Source organism: Thalia democratica, chromosome 3, assembly GCF_965202585.1.
Source record: "Thalia democratica chromosome 3, ktThaDemo2.hap1.1, whole genome shotgun sequence".
Classification (NCBI taxonomy): domain Eukaryota; kingdom Metazoa; phylum Chordata; class Thaliacea; order Salpida; family Salpidae; genus Thalia; species Thalia democratica.
In genome coordinates this window covers 31,003,426-31,030,096 of record NC_139167.1, presented here as the reverse complement: position 1 = coordinate 31,030,096, position 26,671 = coordinate 31,003,426, and the positions used below count along the sequence as shown (strand labels likewise).

Below are 26,671 nucleotides of genomic sequence, written 5' to 3'. Positions count from 1 at the left end.
ACACACATTAGAAAAAAAGCAGAAAAAAGCATGTATAATTATGTATAGTATTTATCTAGGTAGTAACTATAAATGGACTTTATGGTTTAAAAACAAAGTTTGGGATAAAAGCATAAAATTATAAAATTGTCTACAAAAAAAACAAATTTAATAAAAGTAGGCACTAACCTCAAAAAGCTCTAAGAATAGGCCAGTTTTAAAAATGAAAATTAAATTGAGTTGTGCAGAAATGTTACGTCATAATAATTTTAACAAATTGTTCAATAATTTATACAGCTTAAAAACATGAAGTATTAAACTTGCAAGTATATGCGAGTTTTGTGAAATAAATTAGTACATAAATAGACAGAGTTATTTAAAGTAGAATCGTCGGTTATGGGGACAGATATTCGATAAATCTTGCCGCTTATTCAGAAGTAGGTCTTTATCTTCTGCTGCAATTACTGCTCTTTCTGTATTGCAAGTTGGGCAAATTCTACTTACTCCGTTGGATGCATGTTTGGTTTTTGAAACAATACTCCACTCCATGTTTGGCCTTTTACCGTACCTGTGAAAAAAGCTCCAGACATAATCCGATAAACGCGTGCTTTGTTTTTTATTTATATTTTTAAAAGTATGTTTATGATTAGCATATCTATCCTTGAAACTACCTGCTGTACTTCCGATATAAATTTTATCTGGGCCCCTACTTTCAACTTTAACTTTATAAATTACATTTTTAATTAAACAATTACCTTTTAATGGGCAGTTATCTTTGTTTAGTTTACGGCAATTACATGTTTTAGGCATATTTTTTAACTTATTACTATTAGGGTTAGTTGGTTTTGAATATTTGTTTATAGTTTTATTGTTATGCATTTTACTTATACTTTTAGCGCTATTATCACTTACTTGTTCTAAGTTTTCTTTTATCATTTTAGAAATACTTCTAGTTATACGTTGATTATTATAATCTACACTATTGTTAGTACTATTGATATGGATATTTTCATTATCATTAATATTAAAGTTATCATTATAGCTTATATCTTTAATGTTTAAAGTTTTAATATGTTTTACATTATTGTTACTATAATTAAAATTTTTACTATTAGGATTATCATTATTATTACTGTTATTAAAATTATTATTATTATTATTATTACTGTTATTATTAATTTGATTAGTATAATTAGAAATATTGTTCATATCTACGTTATTACTAACTTTATTACTAGAGTTATTATTTGTGTTAGCTTTGATATGTCTATTTTTAAAATTTGAAATTACTGTTTTGTTGTGCGATTGTATTAAAGTTTTAACATTACTCATACAACTATAAGAAATTTTAACTGTCTTTCTATTAAAAATTTTGTTATAAAAGTGGCTATCGGGGAAGTGTTTATCGACTAGCTTTAAAAATTCTTTACCTAAGTTTATATTAACTGAAGAGCAATATGGAGGATTATACCACATTATATGTCGGTTACGCAGTTTTTTGCGTTTTTTATCTACATCTAATTTTTTATACTTTAATTTACATTTAAAACCTCGATTTTTTAATTCATTTTCGTACGGTGCTTTTATTTCGTTAAATATCTTTTCATTCGAAGAGAGGGTGCTTAGACGTTTTTGTGTCATTACCGGGAGGCATTTTTTTACATGATAAGGGTGGTCAGAATTAATATTGATAAAGTTTAATAAAGAATTCGGTTTACGGTACGGACGGTAAGTATTATTAGATAAATTTAAAGTAACATCTAAAAAATTCGTTATTTGCGCTCCTATTTCTAAAGTTATTTTAAAACCGATATCAGACATTAATCTAAACGTTGACTTTTTAATTTTTTCGTAAACAAGAGGTTTTGAAAGATCAATAACACCGAGTCCATCATCTCTATACAACCCACAATTATCAAAAATACTTTTGAGTTTATCTAGGATGTATAAGCCTACAAGATCGCATACCTCCGCTCCATGAAAACTACCCATTGGTATATCAAAAAAACTATCGGTATCATTTTTCTTCCATACATCATCACCCGAAAAAAGCAAAGAGTCGCACGAATGGAATATAATGTCTGTATCTGATTTATTAAAATCAGAAAATTGGGATGCATAATCTAGTGCGTTAATTAAGTGCGCTTTTGTAATAGACGGATAAAATTCGACGATATCAAAGCTAATAAAACGCTTACTACTTTTATTGTTAATATTATTAAACCATTGTAATAGTTCACCAGTGTTTTTCCATTGGATTAGACTAGTGGCTGTTCTTACGTCTTTAATTATACTAGTTAAAATTTATTTAGATATTTTACCAATATGCGTTTTACTTTTACTTATTAGTCTGCACTTGACTGTTGCAGGAAAATTATCTTTATGATCTTTTACTGTTATATATGCTTGCGATCTTTCTAACTTAGGTGTACGTTTACCAGTAATATTATTTTCATTTAAAAGTTCTTGTGCACGGGAGTCTATCGTATCAGCCGGATTATTGGTACATTTTTTATAGTTTTTTGTGATATTATCTAAAAGTAACTTATCATAATTTTTTGGACTGATTTTATACAAATTATTAGTTTTGTCTGCAAAAATAACAAGTTTATTAGACTTTTTTATAGAATTAATCTTTTTACGTAAATTATATTGAAAGTTATTAGTTTTACCGGGTTTAAATTCAATTTTATTAATTAAATCAATTAATTCAGATTCAAAAGGTATTAATTTTACACAGATTGGTGCCGAATTTTTAGTCGGGAAAGGCAAAGATTTACTTATTGTACTTAATTTACTTGTGTTCAAATGAGCATCAGAATTATCGGTAGCAATTCTACCGATAATTCTGTCGGGAACTTTTTAGTCGGGAAAGGCAAACATTTACTTATTGTACTTAATTTACTTGTGTTCAAATGAGCATCAGAATTATCGGTAGCAATTCTACCGAGAATTCTGATGCTCATTTGAACACAAGTAAATTAAGTACAATAAGTAAATCTTTGCCTTTCCCGACTAAAAAGTCGGCACCAATCTGTGTAAAATTAATACCTTTTGAATCTGAATTAATTGATTTAATTAATAAAATTGAATTTAAACCCGGTAAAACTAATAACTTTCAATATAATTTACGTAAAAAGATTAATTCTATAAAAAAGTCTAATAAACTTGTTATTTTTGCAGACAAAACTAATAATTTGTATAAAATCAGTCCAAAAAATTATGATAAGTTACTTTTAGATAATATCACAAAAAACTATAAAAAATGTACCAATAATCCGGCTGATACGATAGACTCCCGTGCACAAGAACTTTTAAATGAAAACAATATTACTGGTGAACGTATACCTAAGTTAGAAAGATCGCAAGCATATATAACAGTAAAAGATCATAAAGATAATTTTCCTGCAACAGTCAACTGCAGACTAATAAGTAAAAGTAAAACGCATATTGGTAAAATATCTAAACAAATTTTAACTAGTATAATTAAAGACGTAAGAACAGCCACTAGTCTAATCCAATGGAAAAACACTGGTGAACTACTACAATGGTTTAATAATATTAACAATAAAAGTAGTAAGCGTTTTATTAGCTTTGATATCGTCGAATTTTATCCGTCTATTACAAAAGCGCACTTAATTAACGCACTAGATTATGCATCCCAATTTTCTGATTTTAATAAATCAGATACAGACATTATATTCCATTCGTGCGACTCTTTGCTTTTTTCGGGTGATGATGTATGGAAGAAAAATGATACCGATAGTTTTTTTGATATACCAATGGGTAGTTTTCATGGAGCGGAGGTATGCGATCTTGTAGGCTTATACATCCTAGATAAACTCAAAAGTATTTTTGATAATTGTGGGTTGTATAGAGATGATGGACTCGGTGTTATTGATCTTTCAAAACCTCTTGTTTACGAAAAAATTAAAAAGTCAACGTTTAGATTAATGTCTGATATCGGTTTTAAAATAACTTTAGAAATAGGAGCGCAAATAACGAATTTTTTAGATGTTACTTTAAATTTATCTAATAATACTTACCGTCCGTACCGTAAACCGAATTCTTTATTAAACTTTATCAATATTAATTCTGACCACCCTTATCATGTAAAAAAATGCCTCCCGGTAATGACACAAAAACGTCTAAGCACCCTCTCTTCGAATGAAAAGATATTTAACGAAATAAAAGCACCGTACGAAAATGAATTTAAAAATCGAGGTTTTAAATGTAAATTAAAGTATAAAAAATTAGATGTAGATAAAAAACGCAAAAAACTGCGTAACCGACATATAATGTGGTATAATCCTCCATATTGCTCTTCAGTTAATATAAACTTAGGTAAAGAATTTTTAAAGCTAGTCGATAAACACTTCCCCGATAGCCACTTTTATAACAAAATTTTTAATAGAAAGACAGTTAAAATTTCTTATAGTTGTATGAGTAATGTTAAAACTTTAATACAATCGCACAACAAAACAGTAATTTCAAATTTTAAAAATAGACATATCAAAGCTAACACAAATAATAACTCTAGTAATAAAGTTAGTAATAACGTAGATATGAACAATATTTCTAATTATACTAATCAAATTAATAATAACAGTAATAATAATAATAATAATAATTTTAATAACAGTAATAATAATGATAATCCTAATAGTAAAAATTTTAATTATAGTAACAATAATGTAAAACATATTAAAACTTTAAACATTAAAGATATAAGCTATAATGATAACTTTAATATTAATGATAATGAAAATATCCATATCAATAGTACTAACAATAGTGTAGATTATAATAATCAACGTATAACTAGAAGTATTTCTAAAATGATAAAAGAAAACTTAGAACAAGTAAGTGATAATAGCGCTAAAAGTATAAGTAAAATGCATAACAATAAAACTATAAACAAATATTCAAAACCAACTAACCCTAATAGTAATAAGTTAAAAAATATGCCTAAAACATGTAATTGCCGTAAACTAAACAAAGATAACTGCCCATTAAAAGGTAATTGTTTAATTAAAAATGTAATTTATAAAGTTAAAGTTGAAAGTAGGGGCCCAGATAAAATTTATATCGGAAGTACAGCAGGTAGTTTCAAGGATAGATATGCTAATCATAAACATACTTTTAAAAATATAAATAAAAAACAAAGCACGCGTTTATCGGATTATGTCTGGAGCTTTTTTCACAGGTACGGTAAAAGGCCAAACATGGAGTGGAGTATTGTTTCAAAAACCAAACATGCATCCAACGGAGTAAGTAGAATTTGCCCAACTTGCAATACAGAAAGAGCAGTAATTGCAGCAGAAGATAAAGACCTACTTCTGAATAAGCGGCAAGATTTATCGAATATCTGTCCCCATAACCGACGATTCTACTTTAAATAACTCTGTCTATTTATGTACTAATTTATTTCACAAAACTCGCATATACTTGCAAGTTTAATACTTCATGTTTTTAAGCTGTATAAATTATTGAACAATTTGTTAAAATTATTATGACGTAACATTTCTGCACAACTCAATTTAATTTTCATTTTTAAAACTGGCCTATTCTTAGAGCTTTTTGAGGTTAGTGCCTACTTTTATTAAATTTGTTTTTTTTGTAGACAATTTTATAATTTTATGCTTTTATCCCAAACTTTGTTTTTAAACCATAAAGTCCATTTATAGTTACTACCTAGATAAATACTATACATAATTATACATGCTTTTTTCTGCTTTTTTTCTAATGTGTGTTAACATTTTATAGACTCCGTAGATCTGTTCTTAAATTTATTTGAGAGCAGTGAAACGCCGTTAGTTGAAATAAAGTTTTAGCACAAGAACATCTGTGATATACATTCCGATAAGCTTAGCTTATCAGGATCTCCAGGATTTAACGCCTTATAACGTTACATCTTATATATTAAATTACTTAGTTAATAAATTAGAACAGCTTTTGGATAATTTTAAAGTTCTAACAACGTATTGAAATAATAAAAATATCTTTTAAGTTGTCAACTGTTTACCGATTTAAATAAAAAAAACCAAAATTTTGCCAAAATTTATTTAACAAGCAAAAAAACACTGTACAACAACAAAACATTGTTGACTTAAAAATGATAGGTACTAGCTAGAGGACAATTAAAATTTCTTTAAAACGCAAGAAGTCAAAAAATTATACAATTTCTACTCAACATTCAAATATCTATTTAAGTAGTAGACAACACTGCATCTCAATTATGAAAAAACGGCCTAACTTAAAAATAACAGGTATTAGAGCACAACTGAAAAACAAATACAGAAATAGTAGGTACTAGTGCTCAATTATGTATTTTAAAAGCAAATACAGAAATAGTAGGTACATTCAAACGTTATTATTTTCCTATATATAATTATGATTGCTTCTTGTTAGGTTCGATGTCTCTGTCATCCTTAATGGGTCCCTTATTGTTCATCAGCATTTTCCAAGCTCCGGCAAGTATAAACTGTAATAAAAAGTTACTTTTTTATAAGAAATTGTTACACGTTTGGTCAAAAATCGATAGAGTTGTTTTAATTCATTTATCAAATGTTTAAAACTAACCAATATAGCAAAGGTTGGAAATCGAACCTTTATACCTGATAACGAAAAAAAAGCTGCCTTACTCATAGTAAATCACTATTTGAATCTTGTTTAACAAAATTTTAAAATATACAAACAAACACAAAAGTTGAACAAACTTTGAACCAGTAGAAGTGCATGACGAGCAGGAACATGAGCAGAATGTTGTTGAGGAAGAAAACGGGCGGGTACTTGTTGTTCAATATCTTTCCCGCTATTTCCGTGGTCGTGTGCAGGAACACAAGGGGAAACCAGTTCAGTCTGAATAAGTACCTGGAAGAAAAATCATACTTTTAATGGCTTAGATGTATATTTAAAATTTTGTAAAAATTGTAACTAGTTCAGTTTGAACAAATACCTAGAAAAAAACTGTATATAAAAAAACCTTTCTTCAAAAAAGTTTTGATGAACCAGCTATTCGTAATTGTTTACCTTAAATTATTCGTTTTTTGTCCCGCTTTGTATATAAAACAAGATTTATTTACTATCAGGCTCTACTTTGTAAAAAAAGTTAATTCTCTAGCACTTAAAAAAGCCTATTCTTCGATCAAAAAATAATCCACAGCAGACCTTTATATTTGCTTAATAAGACGGATTATGGTCGGGAACGTACATAGATTAAATCGAGCGTAGTAAAAATAGGCGTGAAAAATGATAAAAGTTCGATACATCAAATCAGTTACAAGCAGCCTTCTGCTCAGTTGTAACATGAGGCCATTGTGAAACGTTCATTGTGTGCGGTGACAACAATAGAATACGCGTCGTGAGAACTTTTGAATGGGAGGTTTTAATGAAATGTAGCTCTGTGTTGCCAGCTAGCGGTAGAATATTTTGGGTGATATCAACAATTTTGTAAATTTTTTATTTTTACATAAATGTTTGTTTTGCAACCAGTTCAAACAGAGTCGCGTGAATTTGTTTGCTTAAAACCGCAGCTAGTTTTTATGTTTCAGCTTAAAAGTTTCGTGTGGTTTTTGTTTTATGAAAATTTATTTTCAGATGTTATTATTGAAAAAAATTAAAGTGTTTGTTTTTAAACTGCTGCTAGTAGTTTTTTTAATCTAGCTAAATTGTTAATGTGGCTTAACTTTTTTGCATTAGTTTATATCTAAAATAACTAAAATTTTGTGTTGTAGCAGTTCATACACAAGTATTTATAAAGCTACTACAATAACTTAATGTTCTAAAACAAACCATGAATAAATGAAAACGGCGAAGGTGATTTTTGACAGATATGCGAAAATATTGTCGCTTTCCTTGTTAGTGAGGTAGTTGAATATTTTCGATGCTGACAGTAAAGCGTCGTTCAAATCGTGCAAGAATAGCACAAACAACCCGCAGTGGAAATACCTGTAAAAAATTATAACATCAATGTTTAACAATTGTAATAAAAACAATAATGTTAAATACTTGTGAAAATTATAACAACAAGGTTGAACACCTGTAAACAATTGAAACGATAAAACGTAAAACTTGATTTATAAAAATAAGTTTGAAACACATCGAAGAGATTGGAACAATCAAAAAAAAAGTTCTTATATTATAAAGACAGCTTAATATACATTTAATAAACTGTAACATGATGTATAAATAAATACAAAAGGTTATAACAGTTATTTTAATAAATCGCTTTATTTCAGACAGTCAAACTTTTACACTTTGATCAGTCAATATGCCGTGTGTTTAAAACACATAAAATGTTTTGTAACCTAAATATTTGCAAACCTCATTATTTGCTTATGTAATTCATGCATATTTGTTTTAACGCAAATATGTGATAAACTTGATGAGAAAATTTTTATAAATAAATTAAAAAAAAAAGTATTGCTAGTTTGTATATTTTATTCGATAGTTTGAAGAAACTACTACCGTCATTAATCTTCTTAAAATGGAGTAGTACCTTAAATTAACTAGTTTTTGAACTAAATTCGTAGAAAAAACTAACCAAAAACAACTTTAAACTATTATTTTTACAAACACGTCAAAAATTTGCCATAATAATAAGCGTTATGAAATTCCACTTTCAGCAAAATATGTACAAATTTGCTAACTAAACAATTTTTTTTAAGTAGTTTACACAACTAATTAGTTTGCAGTTCAGAGAAAAAAAAACAGATTCAGATCTCTACTTAACATAATCATCCAATACGGACTTAAAATTAAAATAAGTAGTTTATTTCTTTAAATTAATATCTTTCCATAGGCTTTGTTCCAAAGAACAAAAACCAACTTATAATCAAGAAGAAATAATTCACAACAATTACAACTTGACTGCTACATAAACCCAATTAAAATTTTTATTAAAGAAGTATAGAAATGAAGTAAATGACTTTCAATTACATACAACACAGTAGCCATCCTCATGAGTACATAAAAAACCTAAAGGTGCCAACTTAGGAGCATGTGCATAAGAAGTACGGACTTTGTTAGAAAATTAAAGTTCGAAAACTAAGTTGTTGACTATGAGCTCTTTCTCATTGAAACTAAAGCTTCAAGTTTATTAACAACCTGCAGTAAAACCAACCTGTACATGAATCCTGTTGATAGGAGTATAAATGTGAATACGTGATGAGTCATCAGCACGGGGGAGTCCCTCCGCCACTCGTCCTCACACCAGGAGGCGTAAGTGCGGTGTAAATAAAAAGAAGCCTGGTACAAGTGCACGATCGACTGGTGCCAGTCTGCCTCGATGTCGTTCCTCCATTCTGATAAGAAAGTATTAGTATTAGTAGTTGAACAAAATTCCAAGTTGCTAGGTAAACATCTTTTAAACAGCATTAATGTAACTTTGTCGCTAAAAAACTGAAAAACATGGTCGCAAAAGTTTTCTATTACGTCATGAGAATATAAAAAATCATTTTTATTTGAACTGTACAAATTAAAAAACTCTGCGCTTAGCACTTTCTTAAAAAAAATTAAAGCAAATATAAACCAACCATACACTACTTTGGTGGGTTCATTGAACAAGTCGTAGTGGTAGCATGTGAGGTAGGCCTGGTAGATCCAAGCAATCCCAACAGCCAGCATGTTGAAGAAAAGTTCAGTTATTTTCACCACCATCCGCTCTTCCAATGAGCTCTTCCGTATCAGCGGCTGTCAATAGAATTAATATTATAATAACATGCGCAGCTGTTATGTTGTTATGCTTTAATTATATTTTATGCCGATTTTCCTAGTAGTTTGTAGGAAGTATAGTTTTGTTTAAAAAATTTTTAAGTTACTAGGCGGATGATGTATTTTTTTAGAGTTTTTGATTTATTCTTTCTTATCTAAATACTGCTAGGAGATTAGTTTGTTCTTTGGTAGGAAATTTAGAAGATATAAGATATTTAATCAAAACAATGGGTAATTTTTTGTTAAGTTTAATTACGAAAAAATTGTACAGTGATTTTTGAAACTTTATATACACTTTTTAAAGTTTAATTAAAAACAACCACCAACCTGCAATATTTTCTTTGCCACCATTTTTCTCGCCACCGTCCACAAGATGGCGCACAACACGACGTTTATTACGTAATAAGGTTTGAAGTGCAAATAGGAGAACTGCACCTCAATCCAGTCGTCACTCCTCATGCTCCATGATTTCCACAGTGACGTCACAGATGAAATTAAAAAGTTTGAGTATGACGTGGAGTAGTAGTTGTGACCCTCCTCCAAAGGAAATTCTCCTCCCATGATTTTCTATTTATTTTGGTTTGAGAGTTGAAGTGAAAATACTTTTGTCTACAAGTGGAAGAAGAAAGTATTTAAATAAATATAGATTCTATCTGTTAGAATAATTGAGAAATTTATTTCTAAGTTTTTAAATCATTTGTTTGTTAATGGTTAAACTTGAGATTACTTGTGTTACTTAAGACTTTAGTTTTGAGAAAATAAGTTTTTGAAAAAAAAGAAATAGTAATTTAATTCATACAAGATTACAAACAAAGTATGAAATTTCAGTTGTAGTCGTTTATTAAGTATAGCATTATTAATTTGTTTTTATTTTTTTTTATTTTGTTTTGTTACCTAATAGCAGCTATAATAGTTTTAAATATTTTTTTTTGTTTTTTTAAACTTTATATTCATAAAACAAAGCATTAGTGTAATAATATACTTGATTAAGAATATATTTCATGATAGTAGATACTTTCGTATCTATTTTCCCTTTCCTTTTAAAAAACAGCTTTCTTGAAAAAAAGCTTTTTGTTATAAAATTGTGTAGGTGTAATGAGGTTTATAAAAAAGTTAAATAAAAAATAAGATTGACTAAACGGATATTTCTTCGGTATTTTTTTCAAGTAAAACTTTTTTTACTTGTTGCGAAGTAAAAGTTTTAAACAGCTATGTTTCGAAAAAAACATAAATATTTTATACTGAAAAAACATTTGAAAACTTTGACATTCTTTGGTAAAACAAAACTAAACCGAATGAAAACAAAACGAATACAAAAAAAATATTGTAATCCAGTGTATTAAACTTTAGTTTTGAATCAGTTAGTCTTCAAACATCTTTATAAACTTCTACAAAATAATCTCCATTAAAACTGAACTTCTAAAGTTAAACTTAAAATATAAATTAAGCTAATAATAGTAATAACTTATACTATGACCAGACACTAAATAACACAAACACAGTGCTCCAGTCAATTGCTACAAACAACTATTTTAAATTATTTGTTTTGTACCAGCCTTCTCGTATCGTAAATACTCTTGCCTTTTTCCCTTTTGCTTTCTTTTCTGCGTCTACTGCAGCTCACAAGGAAATTATTTCTTTATTAATTTAATTGTTTATGTTATTGACAACAGTATAAGGCCATAATCACGCTATTTAGGATAATAAGGTACAAAGTATGTTCTTTCGAAACTGGAAATATAATCTAAAAATGTTTACTTGTCACGTAACTGAAGGCTAAGGCAAACTTTTAACCTTTAAAAATGTAAATGATGAAGTACACAGATGTAATTAAACTGGAACGTTGTAATTGAGTGCATTTTCTCCACCCCGAAGAGATGTTTGTGCTGTTCGCTAGGATAAACATTTGCCTCTCTTCTCGGAATACAAATCAATTGAAGTTTAATCGCCTGTAACAAACTGTTTTCTTATCGTTTGTTTTTTTACAACTGGTAGGAAGTATTAACTCACAAAATCTAAGCTTAGTAATAAACAAAAAACAAAAAAAAAGCTTAATGATAAGTTTTTTAATCATTTCTAAAATAAAAACAAAACTAGTTATAAAAGTATTTCAACTTAATAAATCAAATTAAAACTGCTGAATAGTAATAAGCCTACTATTTAGCAACATGTGGCTCTTTTCTTGACCTTTAGCAACAAAGTATCATAATAAAAACAAACAATAAAAAGAAATTTGTGAAGTTTATGGCACGATTCTGACTCATTCCACCACAAAAGGAAGTAAAAGGTGTTAGAAAAACTATTCAAATATTTATCTTGAAAAAACTGTTTATGAGGCATATTTTTGCTTCTACTGCGTTTTGCTTCATAATAAATAACTTTTAATTTTCTAAACAATTGAATTTTTCAAACTGAGGAAATATATTGTTTTAATGCATAAATACTTCCTTATATTTGCCTTACCAGCACAATTAGTTAAAAAAAAAACAAAAAGGAGTTAAATTCATAATAAACTAAATTAATGGTGTAAAACAAAAAAGTTTGTATAAAATACGATACTTATTTAATTAGTTTACAAGTATTCCTTTTTTACTTGTTTATTATCTTTTACAAAATTATCGTATTAAAATATGCTACTTGGAAGTACATTAAAAAAATGATACTTTGTTGAACATCTTATTTACTTTGAATAAGTCGTTTAAAGTTATGAAGCAAAGTATATATATATATATTTAAATTTTTTCAATGTTTTAAATTAATGTTTTCAATTATTCAAAAGATAAATTGTTGTTTGACACCTAAAGCAGCTAAAGTTTTATGAACGTAAGTATAAAAATTTTGTTATTTAATCCTCAGTACATAATTGACAAAAAAAAAAACAATTAGTTTCATATTCTTAGAACTCGAAAATGTTGTTGTCTTTACTTTATGCATAATGTAATAAGGTTAGCCAAAGTTTAGTCTTCACATTGAAATTAATTTTTTGCGGTTTTCTCAAAGTTTGACGTAGAAAAAAAATGTCAGTTAAATGTCCGCATGTTTGCTTTTTTGTCAAAAACAAACAAAAGAATAATTCAAGCATTATCTAAGTTAGAAACACTCCGAAAAAATATCTAATATAAACCTCAGTTCTAGTTTTTTTGATATTAAAAATAAATAATTTATCTTTAAATATATAATCCAACTCAATTGAGGGTACAACGAGTAATGATAATCTTTTATGAAAACTATGTAAAAGATAACGTTCACGGAAGCTAAAAAAAAAAATGAGTTAAATTCGAAAGAAATACCCAGGTTTTTTTTAGTTATCCTTATTCTATTAATTATTACAGAGTTCAACTGCACGCCGTACCTGTCAAACCCGTCGAACGGCGTCTGCAAGTGCGACAACCGCAACTTGTGGCAGTCCGCGTGCCATTTCTCCTGCTTCGAAGGGTTCAAGCTTGTGGGGGAGGAGAAAAGCACCTGCACCATGGAGGGGTGGCAGCCCCGGCAACCGCCCACATGCAACAGTTAGTTGTTATGGTGATTGGTTTGATCAAGGGATTTGTTAATATAGAAAGTACAAGCAGTCTAATACAAGCGAATTTGTGTATACAAATTAAACAAGATTAAAACAGATTCCATCTCATATGTTTTTTTTTAATAATTTCATCCGGACTGTGCTAATTTCATAAAATGTCATACTATCTAAAGCTATTTATTACATCAAAAATTAACTTTTACTGCTAATAAATATGATATATATAATTGTCTCCGAGGTAAGTTTTGTCAAGACATTTTGTTCTAAAGAAATACCCTTCACATATATGTACCTAGTTATAAATATTTATAAAAATTTATCAAAAAACTAAATATATTTAAACAAACTCTCAAAACCCAGAAGTGAAATGCATCAATGACGTAACAATACCTATAAACTTGTATGAGACTTGCACATCAGGATACGATATGGGATCGGTTTGTAATTACAAGTGCAAGGAAGGATACCAAATATCTGAACAGGATGCCAGGGTTTGTCAGGAGAACGAGATGTGGAACAACACAATGCCCACTTGCGAACGTGAGTTAAACTTGTTTGTTAATTTCATAAGCGTGTTCGTTGCCTAAAAAAGACTAAAAGTGCGTCTTTTAGTCTTGTACGTCAATCGTATGCTAAGTAAAAAGTAAAAAATAGTCAAAATTAATTTTAGAATCAGCACAGCCAATAAAACTAATTTGAAAAAGTTGAAATAATTATTTCAAAGTTACTTTTTAAACTCAATTAACATACTTAAATGTGCCTAAGTTTGCCTTAATAGTTACCACATAGCTGAACGTTTTTTACAGAAATAGTATGTGAGGACCCGTCACTGATACAAGTCACTAACGGAAGACTCGAAAACTGCAGCCAATCAGCCAATTTCAAATCAGTGTGCATGGTAGCATGCAATGAAGGGTTCTTATTGGCTGAGGAGGGGCCCAGTCACGTGACTTGCCAGGAAAACAAGATGTGGCTTCCAAACAAAATCGAAAATTCATGCGGTCAGTTCATACAATTTTTGAAAAACAAAAATTATGAAAACTTTAAAATGTTCAACTCAAAACTTAAATTTGTACTGAGCTTGCCTCGTCGTTTTTCATATTAAAAAATTGTTAAAAAAACACAAAAACAACAAAATACGTAACAAAAACTACTTCTAATAAAAACAAAACTTTCAAATTCTGTTGCGACCAGTAAAATATTTTATCATGAAACTGCTCATTATCAGATTACCAAGGTAAATATTTGCTCGCTCTCTTCTTAAAACCCCCTTTTCTTTTTTCTCGCGCGCATTTCTTACATCGCCGCATCGTACCATGTATCACGTGATTTGTATCGGCCAATGAGAGGAGAGGAAAATATATGTTACAAGTTTCTGAACGCCGTCGAACTTTGCTCCCTTGTAAACACTAGGCGTGAGTTGCAAAAAAAAACTTTAGGTGGGGCTTTTGCTTATGTTATGCAAAATAACTTTTATAAATATTGATGTTTATATATTTTCAAGGTTAGAGTGTTGTAAACGTTTACAACTGATAACTAAAATTAATATTATTTTACATTTTAAGTCTTGGGTGTTTGAGTAACGAATTTTGTAAACTACTTAGGGGTTAAGAAGGTTGTAAAATTTTTAACAACTGTTTGTTAACTAAACAGCTTCTAACAGGCTTGAATTTTTTTCGTGTATGTTTTAATTATATAAGACGTATTTTGTTTGTTTTCAAAACTTACTTCTGACATCATACGACACTGAACGCTAAACGTTTTTGAGTGAAGTCCAAAAACGTAAAACATACGTCGAAAGTTAATACGTTTTTAAACTTGTTTTAATGTTTCTAAAAAAGGATTACTCTTAATTTCTTTTCTCTAGAATATTCTTTCAATTCAATAACATATACTTGTATTTAATAATTTTTTTTTATTTGTAATTTTGCTTAGCTAGTAGCCTGTATCACCAACGTAAGTTTAATCTAAAACACATTTACACCAAATTTGATGCGTTTTTCATTTGTGTTTATACATGTGTTTTGGGGTTAAAGTTCTAAATTTTTTACCAAACGCGTGTTTATTTTGCACTAGCAAGCAAAAAGCTAAATAATTCACGCAAAAGTAGCTGAAGTTAACGACCGTGGCAACAAGGATCAGTGCATGGAAAAAATTAATTATTTATAAAATAAATGCGAAATAAAAACGTGTTGTAATCTTGTCCTGCAGTTTTCTTACAAGAAAAATTTGTTTGCAAACAAGTGAAAAGCTCTCTTTGAAGTAAAAAGCTGTAAACTTTTTATTATTGGAGTCTTTATGACCTCGAGGGAGGTTAACCTTAAAATTTTAGTGTAATTTACGACTCATTTTAGTATCAACTCGATGATTAATATAACTATCTTTGATATTTTTGAAAATAAAAACTATGTTTTGGTTCACATACTTCTGCACATATTTTTATAAACATATACATATAAACATAAACATAAAATTTTTTATGTAAAAGTGTTATTCTATGAATCTATGAATTTATTAAAACTAAACTTTATATTTAATTATTGAGTTATAAGCAGTAACATGTACTTAATATTACATTGTCATATGCTGCCTTGTAATTTATATTTTAGAAAATGATAATTTATTTATTAGTCGATTTTGTAGTAATGTTTAACAATCTGGAGTTCAATTTTTACACCAGTTTTTAAATAATTCCAAGGATATTTGCGCAGGAGTTAAAAAATAACATGATAATTTTCTAAAGGCTTTTTAGTACTGCTGGCTTTACGATGTTTGCTTTTTTATTAAGTTTGTCGGTTTACAACGTAAAGAGCAAACAGTAAGTTTAAACAAACAAGCTCAAGTAAAGAGCAAGTTGCAGTTAAGGTTAAAGTTTTTTTGATGTTTACCTCGAGTTATTTCAAAGCTTAAACTATTTCTATTCACTTTACTTAATAGAAGTTTATATTGTAACTTATTTTTAAACTTCTGGAAATTATACTGACATGTTTACTAACTACCTATAAATATTTTTGCTAATAACTGAAAAATCAAACACAAAACAATCATAGCTTCTAATATTTTATAAGTATAAGTTCTTATTGTTATGTTTGTTTATGAGTTCAAAGTCATAAAAGTAAAAGTTTGATGTTTTTTTTTCTTCAAAAAAAAAAAAACTTTTACTTTATTTAACTTGGAGCTATATTTGAACCAGTTATTGTTTACTATCTGAGCTTTTTCTTAAAAAAAAGGTTTCAAAACTTTTATTAGAATCTATCTAGCTTGCTGTTCACAACAATTTCTTTTTTTAAACTTAATAGGTATCCTTTTAAGTTATATTAGCAAATACAGAGGTTAAGTGTAAAGAACACTAATTTGAACTAACTATTTATTTTACAGTTCCTATTCCAACTACCCTACCGCCAACAACAACTACGACAACTACAATTGCGCAGACGACAGTTCAACTGACCACTGTTGAAATGACAACACAAACCACCACTACAGAAGAAGACACCACTGTCAGCTCTAAAAGTGGTATTTATTTTGTTTATTTAAAAAAAACTAAACAGTACCTTTTAAGAAAAAGTCTAAATGAAGTTTTACACCAGTATATATCTACATTTAGCTGGCCAAGGAAAGAAGTTTTCTATTTAAGAAATATTTTTATTTTTTGTTTTTTTTGATATTAACTTTGTTTTTATCCTTAGCTGGCTAAAAACACTTAATTCTACTTATTGTAGATAAAAATAAAATACTAAATTTGTCTTCGTTATGTTTGAATGTAATAAAGATTTTACCTTAATACCAAAACAAATATTAGAATAATGTTTACTAGCTGACTTGGATAAGCTATCCGAAGGGAAGACGAATTTTGTGATGATTGCAATTATAGTCGCTGTGGTGTTGCTACTGGCAACCATACTCGGATTGTTTGTATGGAAACGAAAAGGGGGTTTCAGCAAGAGGAAGAAATATTCAAGCGGGAATAACAGAATGAATTTCAGTCCCACCGTTGCGTTAGTATATTGTTCTGCTTTTTTATATCTGAGACCGTTAACTAAAAAATGAAAAAAAAAACATTGACACCTTTTTATTTCGCTTTTGAGTTGAAAAAACAAAACAAAAGCATTCCACTAAAAAACTGTAATAATTAAACATATTCCATTAAAACTCGAAAAAAGTTTTATTTCACAAATGGTTTAATGTGTCGCTTTACATGACAATCTTCATTTGTTATCTTTACAAAAAAAAAAAAATCATGTTAGAACATGTTATGACGTCACAGATACGACAGGGAGTCGACATTACTCCTGCCCACGTCAAACTACAACACGGTATCCAGGCAACACGGGGGCGGGTGGCAACAGGTTATTCCCCTGGAAAAACTGGAGCAGGAGGTTGCTAGGCGACAGGCTGACGACTGCAAGCTGATGAGAGAGGAATTTCAGGTTTGTGACGTCATAGTATTAATTTTACAGATTGTTTTCAAAAATCAACTATTTAACATAACTAGTAAATTGCTAAAAACAATAAAAAGTATTTACTTTGACCTGTTATCATAATGACCGAAGAATTTAACTAATACAACTATTATATAATTAAAATTAATTACTTGATACTTGATGAAAAGATTTGTTAAAAAAAACAAAACTTTTATTATCTTTGATAATTGTTAAAAAACGCGGTTATTTAACTAATCATCATTTTCAATATAAAGCAGATTGTGTTCTCTTAAAAATTTGCTAATAAAATTTGTTCATAAGGTATAAAAAATATTGTTAAATAAGGGCTTTTTTAGCCGTTAGGATTTCGATTCAAATATAAATTCTTTATTTCAACTTTAACTACAGATGTTACCTCGAAGCAAGGGACCGAAAATAGAAGGAGAAAAGCTTCTGAACAGAGAAAAAAACCGCTACATCAATATTATTCCATGTAAGTTTTGTTGATATCTATAATTACGATTTCGTTTTAGTTACCATTAGAGTTTGTATTAAAAATAAATATTACCATTAAAGTTTGTATTAATTATTAATATAACAGACGATCATTCAAGAGTAGTTTTACCAAAATCAATTCACGGAATTAACAACGATGGTTCTGATTACATAAACGCTTCATTTGTTGATGTTAGTTTAAATAAATATTATTATAAATAGGAGGCGGAATATTTTATAGTTATAAGTCACTATTAATTTTGCCTATCATTAAGTTTTATCCTTTTTTTTTTTGCTGAACATCGTTTATTGAAGTACAAGTTTAAAAAAAGTTAATGTTTAAAATCTTGTCTCTTACACATTAAAAAGTTATTAGAAGAAATGAAAATAGATTTTAATATCAGTCTTTATTCTTAACACAAATAAAGTTTAACGATGTCATTTTATAAACTAACATAATTCTTTAAAGGGATACAACAACAAAGGAAAGTTTATAGCAGCGCAGGGTCCAAAGCACAACACAATAAATGATTTCTGGAGTATGATTTGGGATCAAAATGTATCAACAATAATCATGGTCACCAATCTAATGGAGGGTAAAGAGGTATGGTTTTACAACAGTTTTATTTAAAAGTAGCTAATAAGTATAAAAATTAACACTTGACATTAAATTAAATTCTGTATAAATATCTTTCACAGATTTATCGTATAACTTGTAATCAGACTTTAGCTTTTCTTGTAAAAATTAAAATAATGTGTATGTGCTACTGCTATTCTTATGATACTAACACTGAGCAATTGTTTGTTCTGTAAATTTTATAAGTTGAAATTTAAAAGGTACACTAAATAAATTTACAGATACTACATAACACATACAAAACATTTCATACAAAAATAATAAACTTTTAAAAGGTTTATCAAAGCAATAAACTTTTTATAATACGTCACTATATACGATAAAAATGCACTGTTATTCAGAAAGATTGTATAATCTTTAATTTGGGATTTACTGTAAAATGTAGGAAAAATGTGCACAATACTGGCCTTCTTCGAGCCAGATGGAAATATATGGAAAAGTTGCAGTAACTCTGTTAAGTGAAAACCATTTGGTTGATTATTCTGTCCGGTCATTCAGTATGGAGCAAGTTCGTATTTTTTATCTAAAATGTCCTTTCTTATGCATATCATTGTTAATATAAATTGTTTAATATAATCAATTCTAAAAACTTTATGTCTGGAAGCAACTACATTTCTTTGATTATTGGTTATGCACAACTAACGTTTATTTTATCATTAAGTAGTAGCAACAGAAATAGTTTACAAATAATTATTAATTACATATTAGTCTGCCGAAACACCATCAAACTTTCATTACAGCTCCTCCACAACAACCAACCGGACACAAAAGTGTCGATGTCCCGGAGCCTGTGCCAGTACCACTTCACCAGCTGGCCAGACTTCGGGGTGCCGAAATCGCCCAGCGGCGTCCTGAAGTTCATCAGGAGAATAAAACAGTACTCGGCTCCCGGGTACGGTGCCGTTGTTGTGCATTGCAGGTGAGATTGCTGGCTTGTAAAAATGTAGGAATAAGTAAAGACGTAGAAAGGTGCTAGAAGTCTGTAATATTTCCTATTGTAGAATATAACAACTTTGAATTTTACAGCTATATGCCAGGAGGTTTAACTTAAATTTTGTAAACGATTTTGGTTTCTCGTAAAACACAAACAAAAAAACACTTTGCTGAAAGAGCTGCACTATACATTTCGTAAAAACTGTAACGAATAGAGACATTTAAAGTTTATACTGCAATTTCAAACTTAAAAAATGTATCAACAGCTCGATTTACCTTGAAAATACTTTGTTACTCATTAAAAGCACTAAATAAACTTTTTTGTTCTCAAGAGCAGTATTATGGCCTTGTGTGGCTATAACTTTTGTTTTAGATACCTAATTATTTTATATTGTATTAAAAACCTTCAAATAACAGTGCAGGAGTAGGTAGAACGGGAACGTTTATTTGTATCGATAGCATGCTGGAAATGATGAACAGAGAAAGTAAAATTGACGTTTACAACTTCGTCTCCAGCTTGAGACAACAAAGACCTGAGATGGTTCAAACTGAAGTTTGTAATTTTATTTGTTAGAGTTTAAAAATAAATAACATCATTACAAAATATTTTAAACAGATTTTTAAAGTTTTTTAACATCATATAAAGAGTTATAAAACGTAATTACAGTGAAAACTTTAAAATATATTATAGTTTTAACTTCCTTTAAAATAAAAATTTATTACAATACTTTATTAATTAATATTCATTGTACCCTTTTTATTAAAAGCTTTTTAAAAAAACTTGTAAGTTATATTTTCGCCTAATAAAAAGTTAGCCTAAAATAGTTTCAATTTTTAAAACTCGATATTATTACCATATTTTAATTTTTATACTCACAAACAGCACCAGTACAACTTTATATACGAGGCGTTATTAGAAAACAATTTGTACGGAGATACAGAAGTAGAAGCTTCTGAGGTTTCGATACATATAGATGAACTTATGCAAAAGATGCCTGGAAACATAACTGCTCTTGAACATGAGTATAAGGTTTGTTTGAGTAAATTTTGTTGTGTTTTAAACCTATTTATGAATATTTAAAATAAATATAACATTAATTAACTATAACTAATGAAATACATTAACTTATATGTAAGCAATTTTGTTAACTGATTTCGTAAACGCATATTACAAAATATTTTATGAATAACTGTCTATGATGTTTCTAAATTTTTTTTTTGCATTCAAAAACATAAAAAAAGGTATACGCATTTATTTCAAATACTTGTAATACAGAAACTGACAAATATCAGAATTCAGAAAGATCTAATGAGGTCAGGAAACCATCCATCAAATATGAGGAAAAACAGAATTCTTCTTATTTTACCTTGTTTGTTTAGAAATCTTATATAATTTCATTTTATTAAAAAAATAATATTTTAAGTTGATTAATGTTTTAATAAGTAATACATAGTATTTTATCAATTTAGAGTACTTACTCTGTAATACAAAAAAATTTAACAATTTTTACAAACTTAAATTTGCACGTAAAGGAAATCAACTAACTCAGAATAAATGACTTAAATGAATCAGTCTTCTACTAGTTTTAACAGTTGATGTAGATACTGCTCTTTGTAGTTCTAAAACAACTTAAAAATTTCAGATGACTCAAACAGAGTGATTATTCCCTGTGTGCCTGGTATGGAAAATTCTGATTACATCAACGCCTCCTATATTGATGTTAGTTTGAAAATTATAGATTGCTTTGATCAAAAGACTAAAAAAAAAGTTTTTTATTACAATAGAACATATTTTTGATTTATTTAAAAATCAAAGTAAATAACTTGTTTCTAACGATTATCAGGGATACCGTCAAAAAGATGCGTACATAGCAACCCAGGGACCCCTGGATCACACAATCCACGATTTCTGGCGAATGGTGTGGACGACACAATCAGCTTCAATCGTTATGCTCACCAGGCTTGAAGAAAAAGGACAGGTACTAAAGATAATTATTACTAAGTAACAAAAGTCTACTTACAACTTTTGCCGAATTTTCCATTTTCAAAGCAATAATGTTATTGATCTACCGTGTTAACCCACGTATTGACCTTTTTTTAGTTGAAATTTTACCAGTTTTAATTTATCTTTTTTGAAAATTGTTACGTAGTATGATCTGTATTTTGTATCTGAAAAAAGATCCGCGTCTTTGTAAAAAGTGATCGGATCTTGATCCAGTAGATCGTTAAATAAATTAACAAAAAATATTTACTTTGACTTTACCCAACAGGTAAAATGCGAGCAATACTGGCCAGGATTGGAAGGCTCAACTATGCAGGTTGGTAATTTGTTAATAAAAAAAATAACTGTATACAGGTCGGTAATTTGTTAAATGATAAAATTAATAACATTAAATCCAATAAATAAAACACATAATTTTACACAGGTTGGTAATTTGTTACTGATAATAATAAAATTATATACTATTATACAATTAGCTTTTTAATTGTACACATTTTGGTAATCTTTACATACAAAAACAAAATAGTAAAGTACAATAAATTAAATGCATAACTGTACGCAGGTTGGTAATTTGTTAATAGAATGCGTGACATCAACTCAAGATCCACAAAACGGATGCATCGTCAGAGATTTCGTATTAAGCTCATCTCAAGACCTCACCGGAAGAAGGCATTACGTCAGACAGGTTTGCTTACAATACAATGGTATAATGTTTGTCGATGTTCAGGCATAACATACAGGGAGGCAATGATGAAGATTTTGCATTTTTATTAATTTAAACGTGATAATACTTTTACATGTTATAAGTGGGGACAGGTCAAATATACTCGAGGACACTTTTGCACGAAGGGACGTTTTTTGCTTGAAGGGTCATTTTTGAGCGAGAAAAAAATCAAAATTAAAAAGTTAAATTAAAAATATATATAATTATAAAAAAATAACCAAGAGTGAGGGTCAGGGGGTAACAGTGATAGTATAAAAAAAAATTAAAGAAATAATTTATAAAAAAAATCAATCTGTGCAATAGTGTCCCTTCGTGTATATTAGATACCTAACAGTTCGATATATGCAAAGAAACTAAGTTTATATACTTACTTATTTTTTTATAAAATTTTACATAAACTCAACATAAGTAACAAAAGTGTAAATCAACTACGTGGTATTTGTTGAAGAAATAATTTTCCTTAACTACAATATAATTTATTCTAACAAACTTATTATTTCACAGTTTCAAATGGTAGATTGGCCAGACGAAGGAGTGCCACCTAACGGTTATAATATGATGGAATTAATTGAAAGTGTTCAAAAACAACAGCAAGCAAGCGGTAACAAACCAATCATTATTCACTGCAGGTTGATAATAAATTTGTGTTGAGATTATACTAGTCGGAGTTAAACTTTGAAATTTGAATGTACAAACATCTTTTTCAGTTGTTTTATAATTTTTAACACTACTCTATTTATATGAAAAGACACCAAAGTTGCAAACTATACTGACAAAACTTTACAAAGTTTTTCAATTCATGTATTCACTAATTAAGTATTTTTCTTAAAAACATTTTTCTAACCAAAAGAAACAAAATTATTAAGTTTTAATTTCTTTATTATCTTATGTTATGACTTCGTAGTACTTTATATAGTCAAATTTGATACCATACTGAAACTTCTAGATCAGGGTTTCCTAGACTTTTATTTTCAAATGGTCCCCTTTACAGAAATTAAAAAACCAAAGGATAATAACTTTGGGAAACCCTGATCTAGATTATATCACATCATTAGAGTTAGTTATTTTCATTTTATGACTTTACAACTAATCTTTTACATTAAAATATCATAACTTATCTGTCTTATGACTTCATATAGCAATAAGTATATATTGTGACGTAACAAATGACATGTATTATGACGTAACAGTGCGGGCGCAGGTAGAACAGGGACGTTTTGTGCTCTTTGGACGGCATTGGAACAAGTAAAAGCTGAAGGTGTCGTCGATATTTTCCAAGTTATTAAAAATTTGAGAATGCAAAGACCGCACATGGTTCAAACTCTGGTTAGTTAGTTTGTATCTACCTATGTAGTATAACTGTATTCAATCACCTAATAAAAGTATATCAAAATTGTTTGGTTTTATGAAAACCTCATAGATTTTGTTAGTTTAAGATATTTAGAGGATCTACTTGTTTCGTATAGAACAAATGGTTAAAATTACATGATAAGTAAGAGTTATGAATATTCAATGTATAATAAAAAATAAGCTTAACCATAATAAATAATTTCAGGAACAATACGAATACTGCTACAGGACTGTTTCAGAATATATTGATTCAATGTGTTCATACTACAACTTCAGATAAGTGCTACAAAGAACTGAAGACTTTTTTTTTTGAATATTTTAGGCGCTTTTAAAGATTTTCACTGCCATTGATTTTTGTTATTTGTAACGGTACTTTGCTATCTTTTACTACGGTAGCATTAAAGAGAAACATTAAAATAAATCAAGTGCTTTTTTGAAACGTAATGAACTCAAAAGTTTTTTTTTTTCCGGTACGTTTTTTAACATCAGGGTTTTCACAATTTCATATTATCTTTCGTGCTACTTTTAATTAACTTTTTTTTAATGCAAATTTGCTGTTAATCATGTTTAAAGTGTGCTTTTTTTAGTCTTTGATTATTAATCGCGTTTTTTCATTAAACAACAAATGTACGTTGTTGTCAGACTGCTGCATCTGAAAATTAAATTAACATTTATAGTAGTGATCTACCGAGTTCAAAAATTTCGGATTCGGCCGAATCTGAGTCTTATTTTCAATTTAAGACTCGGCCGAGTCCGAATCCGAGTCCAAATGTTTTAATAATGTTTTTATAAACTTTAGTTGCTTTTGAGTCATGAATGTCCCAGAGTTTCATAGACTTATAATAATCAAGGCTAGTTTGCCTGATAACTTCAAGCTTTATTTTATTCGGAGGTTCAGGTGCAGTACAACTTCTATCTTTGTCTAAAGATTCACTTTGAGACTTTTTGTAATTCTCGCTGTGTTGAGTTTTCAAATGATCCTGCATAGAAGAGGTAGTATAGACTTAGGTTATCTACTTCCTCTCCACAGATATTGCACACTGCGATGGAGTTATCTTCCTAACTTAAAGTAAAATATTGCTAGACTGTTGAAGACATTATTAATACTGTAAAACAAAGTCAACTATAGAATAATAATATGATAGTATTATAAATTTAAAATGCACTGAATCTTAATTCTAAATAGTAATTTAGTTTTTTGTTGTGTAAACTATACTTAAATAAAGCTGTTAATATAGGTCGTAACAGTTTTGTTCTTAAATTATGTTTTCATTTAAATAAAACACTTTATGGATACAAAACAACTGTACTTTAAACTACTACGCAAAACATGATACTACAAAATACAAACCAATATATCTTCAAATAATTATTAAGCTAATGCTATATTTGAAAGTCTTAAAACTACCCTGATGTATTTATTAAAAATTAAAACTACCCTGAGTATCCCCGAACCTCTTAGAGATTTTCAAAACTATCAGAACACCCTATGTTTCCTTGAGTAACCAGAGTGTTTGGCAACACTTGATTGCTGTAATTAATAAAAGATAAGAAACAAATCATTTAAAAATATATGGTTTTTGTAAACTATACTTCTGCACTAAAAACAGTAAAAAATTAGCCAACTTATTTATATAAAGCTGTTGTCTTTAGAGATATATAACAAATAAAGGTCTCTACTTATTACTAAAGACAGGGTTGCTAAATGTTTTTGGCAAATTTTCTCCAGATTTTCTAAAATTCCTATAGGTTTTCGAAAGTACATATTTTTGGGTCTATTCTTAGTTTAAAGTTTATTTTGAGAAAAACTAAGTTAAATTGTATGGAAACATTCAAAAAATACTGTAAAGCTCCTTTAAAACTTTTCTTTTGAACAAAATTTCGATGATGCTATAAAAATATCTATATGGTAGATATAATTGTGTCAAATCAAAATTTTACTACTAAACATCTAAAAATTGTTAAAATTCCAGTTTTTTATTAGTTTCACAAATTTAATTTTTTTCCAGGTTTTTTAGTCTAAATTTTCAAATTCCTGGGTTTCAGGTTTTTTGGCAACCCTGTAAAGAGAATGATACAACTTTGGTTATAATAAGATTTTGTTTTCATAACAATCTTTTACTCCAGAAAATAGAACATCAAATAAAAAAAAACATGAAAGGTTTTTGAGCTATGGATGTTGGTGGACCAACATCTAAAGTCTCAGTTGGGTCTGGTTGACTGTCTTTGGGAAGATTGTCAACCTAGTCTTTTCGCCCATATTTTTCCTGCAGACTTGGTGACTTCCTAGCACGTTTGTGCTTAGGTCCCTCTTCGGTCAATTTCGTATTTATCTTGTTTAAATTAGACGTAATAAAAACAAAATGCTTTTATACTAACTTATTATAATGTATCAGTGAATTTTATCTATCAATACTAAAGACTATTCTAGACTACTTTATATAAATTAGGCAATATAGTATAGGTGAAGTATCTATTATACAAAAGAACCAAGCAACAATTTTATAAAACTTCTCACTCAAAAAATATAAACTACTTTTAAAACTTACATAAATCACTAGGCAAATGTTTTTCAATGAAATGTAGCATCATTGATTTTAAGCCTTATTTCTCATAACTGCAGCAAGCTCTAAATATTCTTTTAGTATTCAGAGTTCAACAATAAATAATGAAAGTAGTTGCAGCAGTTCATTGCAAATTAATTAATTTTCTACTGTTAACAGATTTTTTTTTACTTTTAGAACATTGTTTTATAATAAATTTCAAAATGTTTGAAGTTATAGCAGATATATCATAAAAACTAAAATTATCAGTAAAATAAAATATATAATTTTAACAAAAAACACATAATAAAAGTATTTAAGTATCTTCTTTAATGTTACTTATTTAA

The 26,671-nt window shown here is 28.6% G+C and overlaps 2 protein-coding genes across 4 annotated transcripts in view; one reads left to right on the top strand and one right to left on the bottom strand.

Moving 5' to 3' along the window:
* The window catches only part of LOC145832682 (uncharacterized), a 61,959-nt gene extending 37,599 nt beyond the window's left edge, over positions 1-24,360 (top strand). For all 3 annotated transcript variants that reach the window (XM_082939986.1, XM_082939985.1, XM_082939984.1), the window contains exons 17-37: positions 13,026-13,205; positions 13,577-13,756; positions 14,023-14,217; positions 16,595-16,732; positions 17,034-17,214; positions 17,484-17,646; positions 18,049-18,133; positions 18,242-18,327; positions 18,605-18,739; positions 19,158-19,280; positions 19,513-19,691; positions 20,123-20,258; positions 20,589-20,735; positions 20,982-21,075; positions 21,349-21,425; positions 21,550-21,684; positions 21,976-22,023; positions 22,270-22,392; positions 22,936-23,060; positions 23,622-23,757; positions 23,987-24,360. In XM_082939986.1, coding sequence (XP_082796112.1) covers positions 13,026-13,205; positions 13,577-13,756; positions 14,023-14,217; positions 16,595-16,732; positions 17,034-17,214; positions 17,484-17,646; positions 18,049-18,133; positions 18,242-18,327; positions 18,605-18,739; positions 19,158-19,280; positions 19,513-19,691; positions 20,123-20,258; positions 20,589-20,735; positions 20,982-21,075; positions 21,349-21,425; positions 21,550-21,684; positions 21,976-22,023; positions 22,270-22,392; positions 22,936-23,060; positions 23,622-23,757; positions 23,987-24,061 — 2,741 coding nt within the window. In that variant the 3' untranslated portion in view covers positions 24,062-24,360. The remainder of the gene's footprint in view (positions 1-13,025; positions 13,206-13,576; positions 13,757-14,022; positions 14,218-16,594; positions 16,733-17,033; positions 17,215-17,483; positions 17,647-18,048; positions 18,134-18,241; positions 18,328-18,604; positions 18,740-19,157; positions 19,281-19,512; positions 19,692-20,122; positions 20,259-20,588; positions 20,736-20,981; positions 21,076-21,348; positions 21,426-21,549; positions 21,685-21,975; positions 22,024-22,269; positions 22,393-22,935; positions 23,061-23,621; positions 23,758-23,986) is intronic.
* Positions 6,210-10,313, bottom strand: LOC145832683 (ceramide synthase 1-like). The gene is made up of 6 exons (XM_082939988.1): positions 10,021-10,313; positions 9,516-9,672; positions 9,104-9,284; positions 7,774-7,929; positions 6,699-6,852; positions 6,210-6,463 (listed from the first exon to the last, which is right to left on the bottom strand). The coding sequence occupies exons 1-6, from the start codon at positions 10,252-10,254 to the stop codon at positions 6,371-6,373; spliced, it is 975 nt and encodes a 324-aa protein (XP_082796114.1). The 5' UTR covers positions 10,255-10,313; the 3' UTR covers positions 6,210-6,370.
* Positions 24,361-26,671: the final 2,311 nt, after the last annotated feature.

What these genes read in the sequence shown, in the direction of transcription:
- LOC145832683 (XM_082939988.1), bottom strand. Translation starts at nt 10,254, where the DNA reads ATGGGAGGAGAATTTCCTTTGGAGGAGGGTCACAACTACTACTCCACG. An exon ending in TCAACAGGATTCATGTACAG is followed by an intron (nt 7,930 to 9,103) that starts GTTGGTTTTACT and finishes AATTTTTTACAG; the next exon opens with GTATTTCCACTGCGGGTTGT. An exon ending in TGCACTTCTACTGGTTCAAA is followed by an intron (nt 6,464 to 6,698) that starts GTTTGTTCAACT and finishes TTTTTATTACAG; the next exon opens with TTTATACTTGCCGGAGCTTG.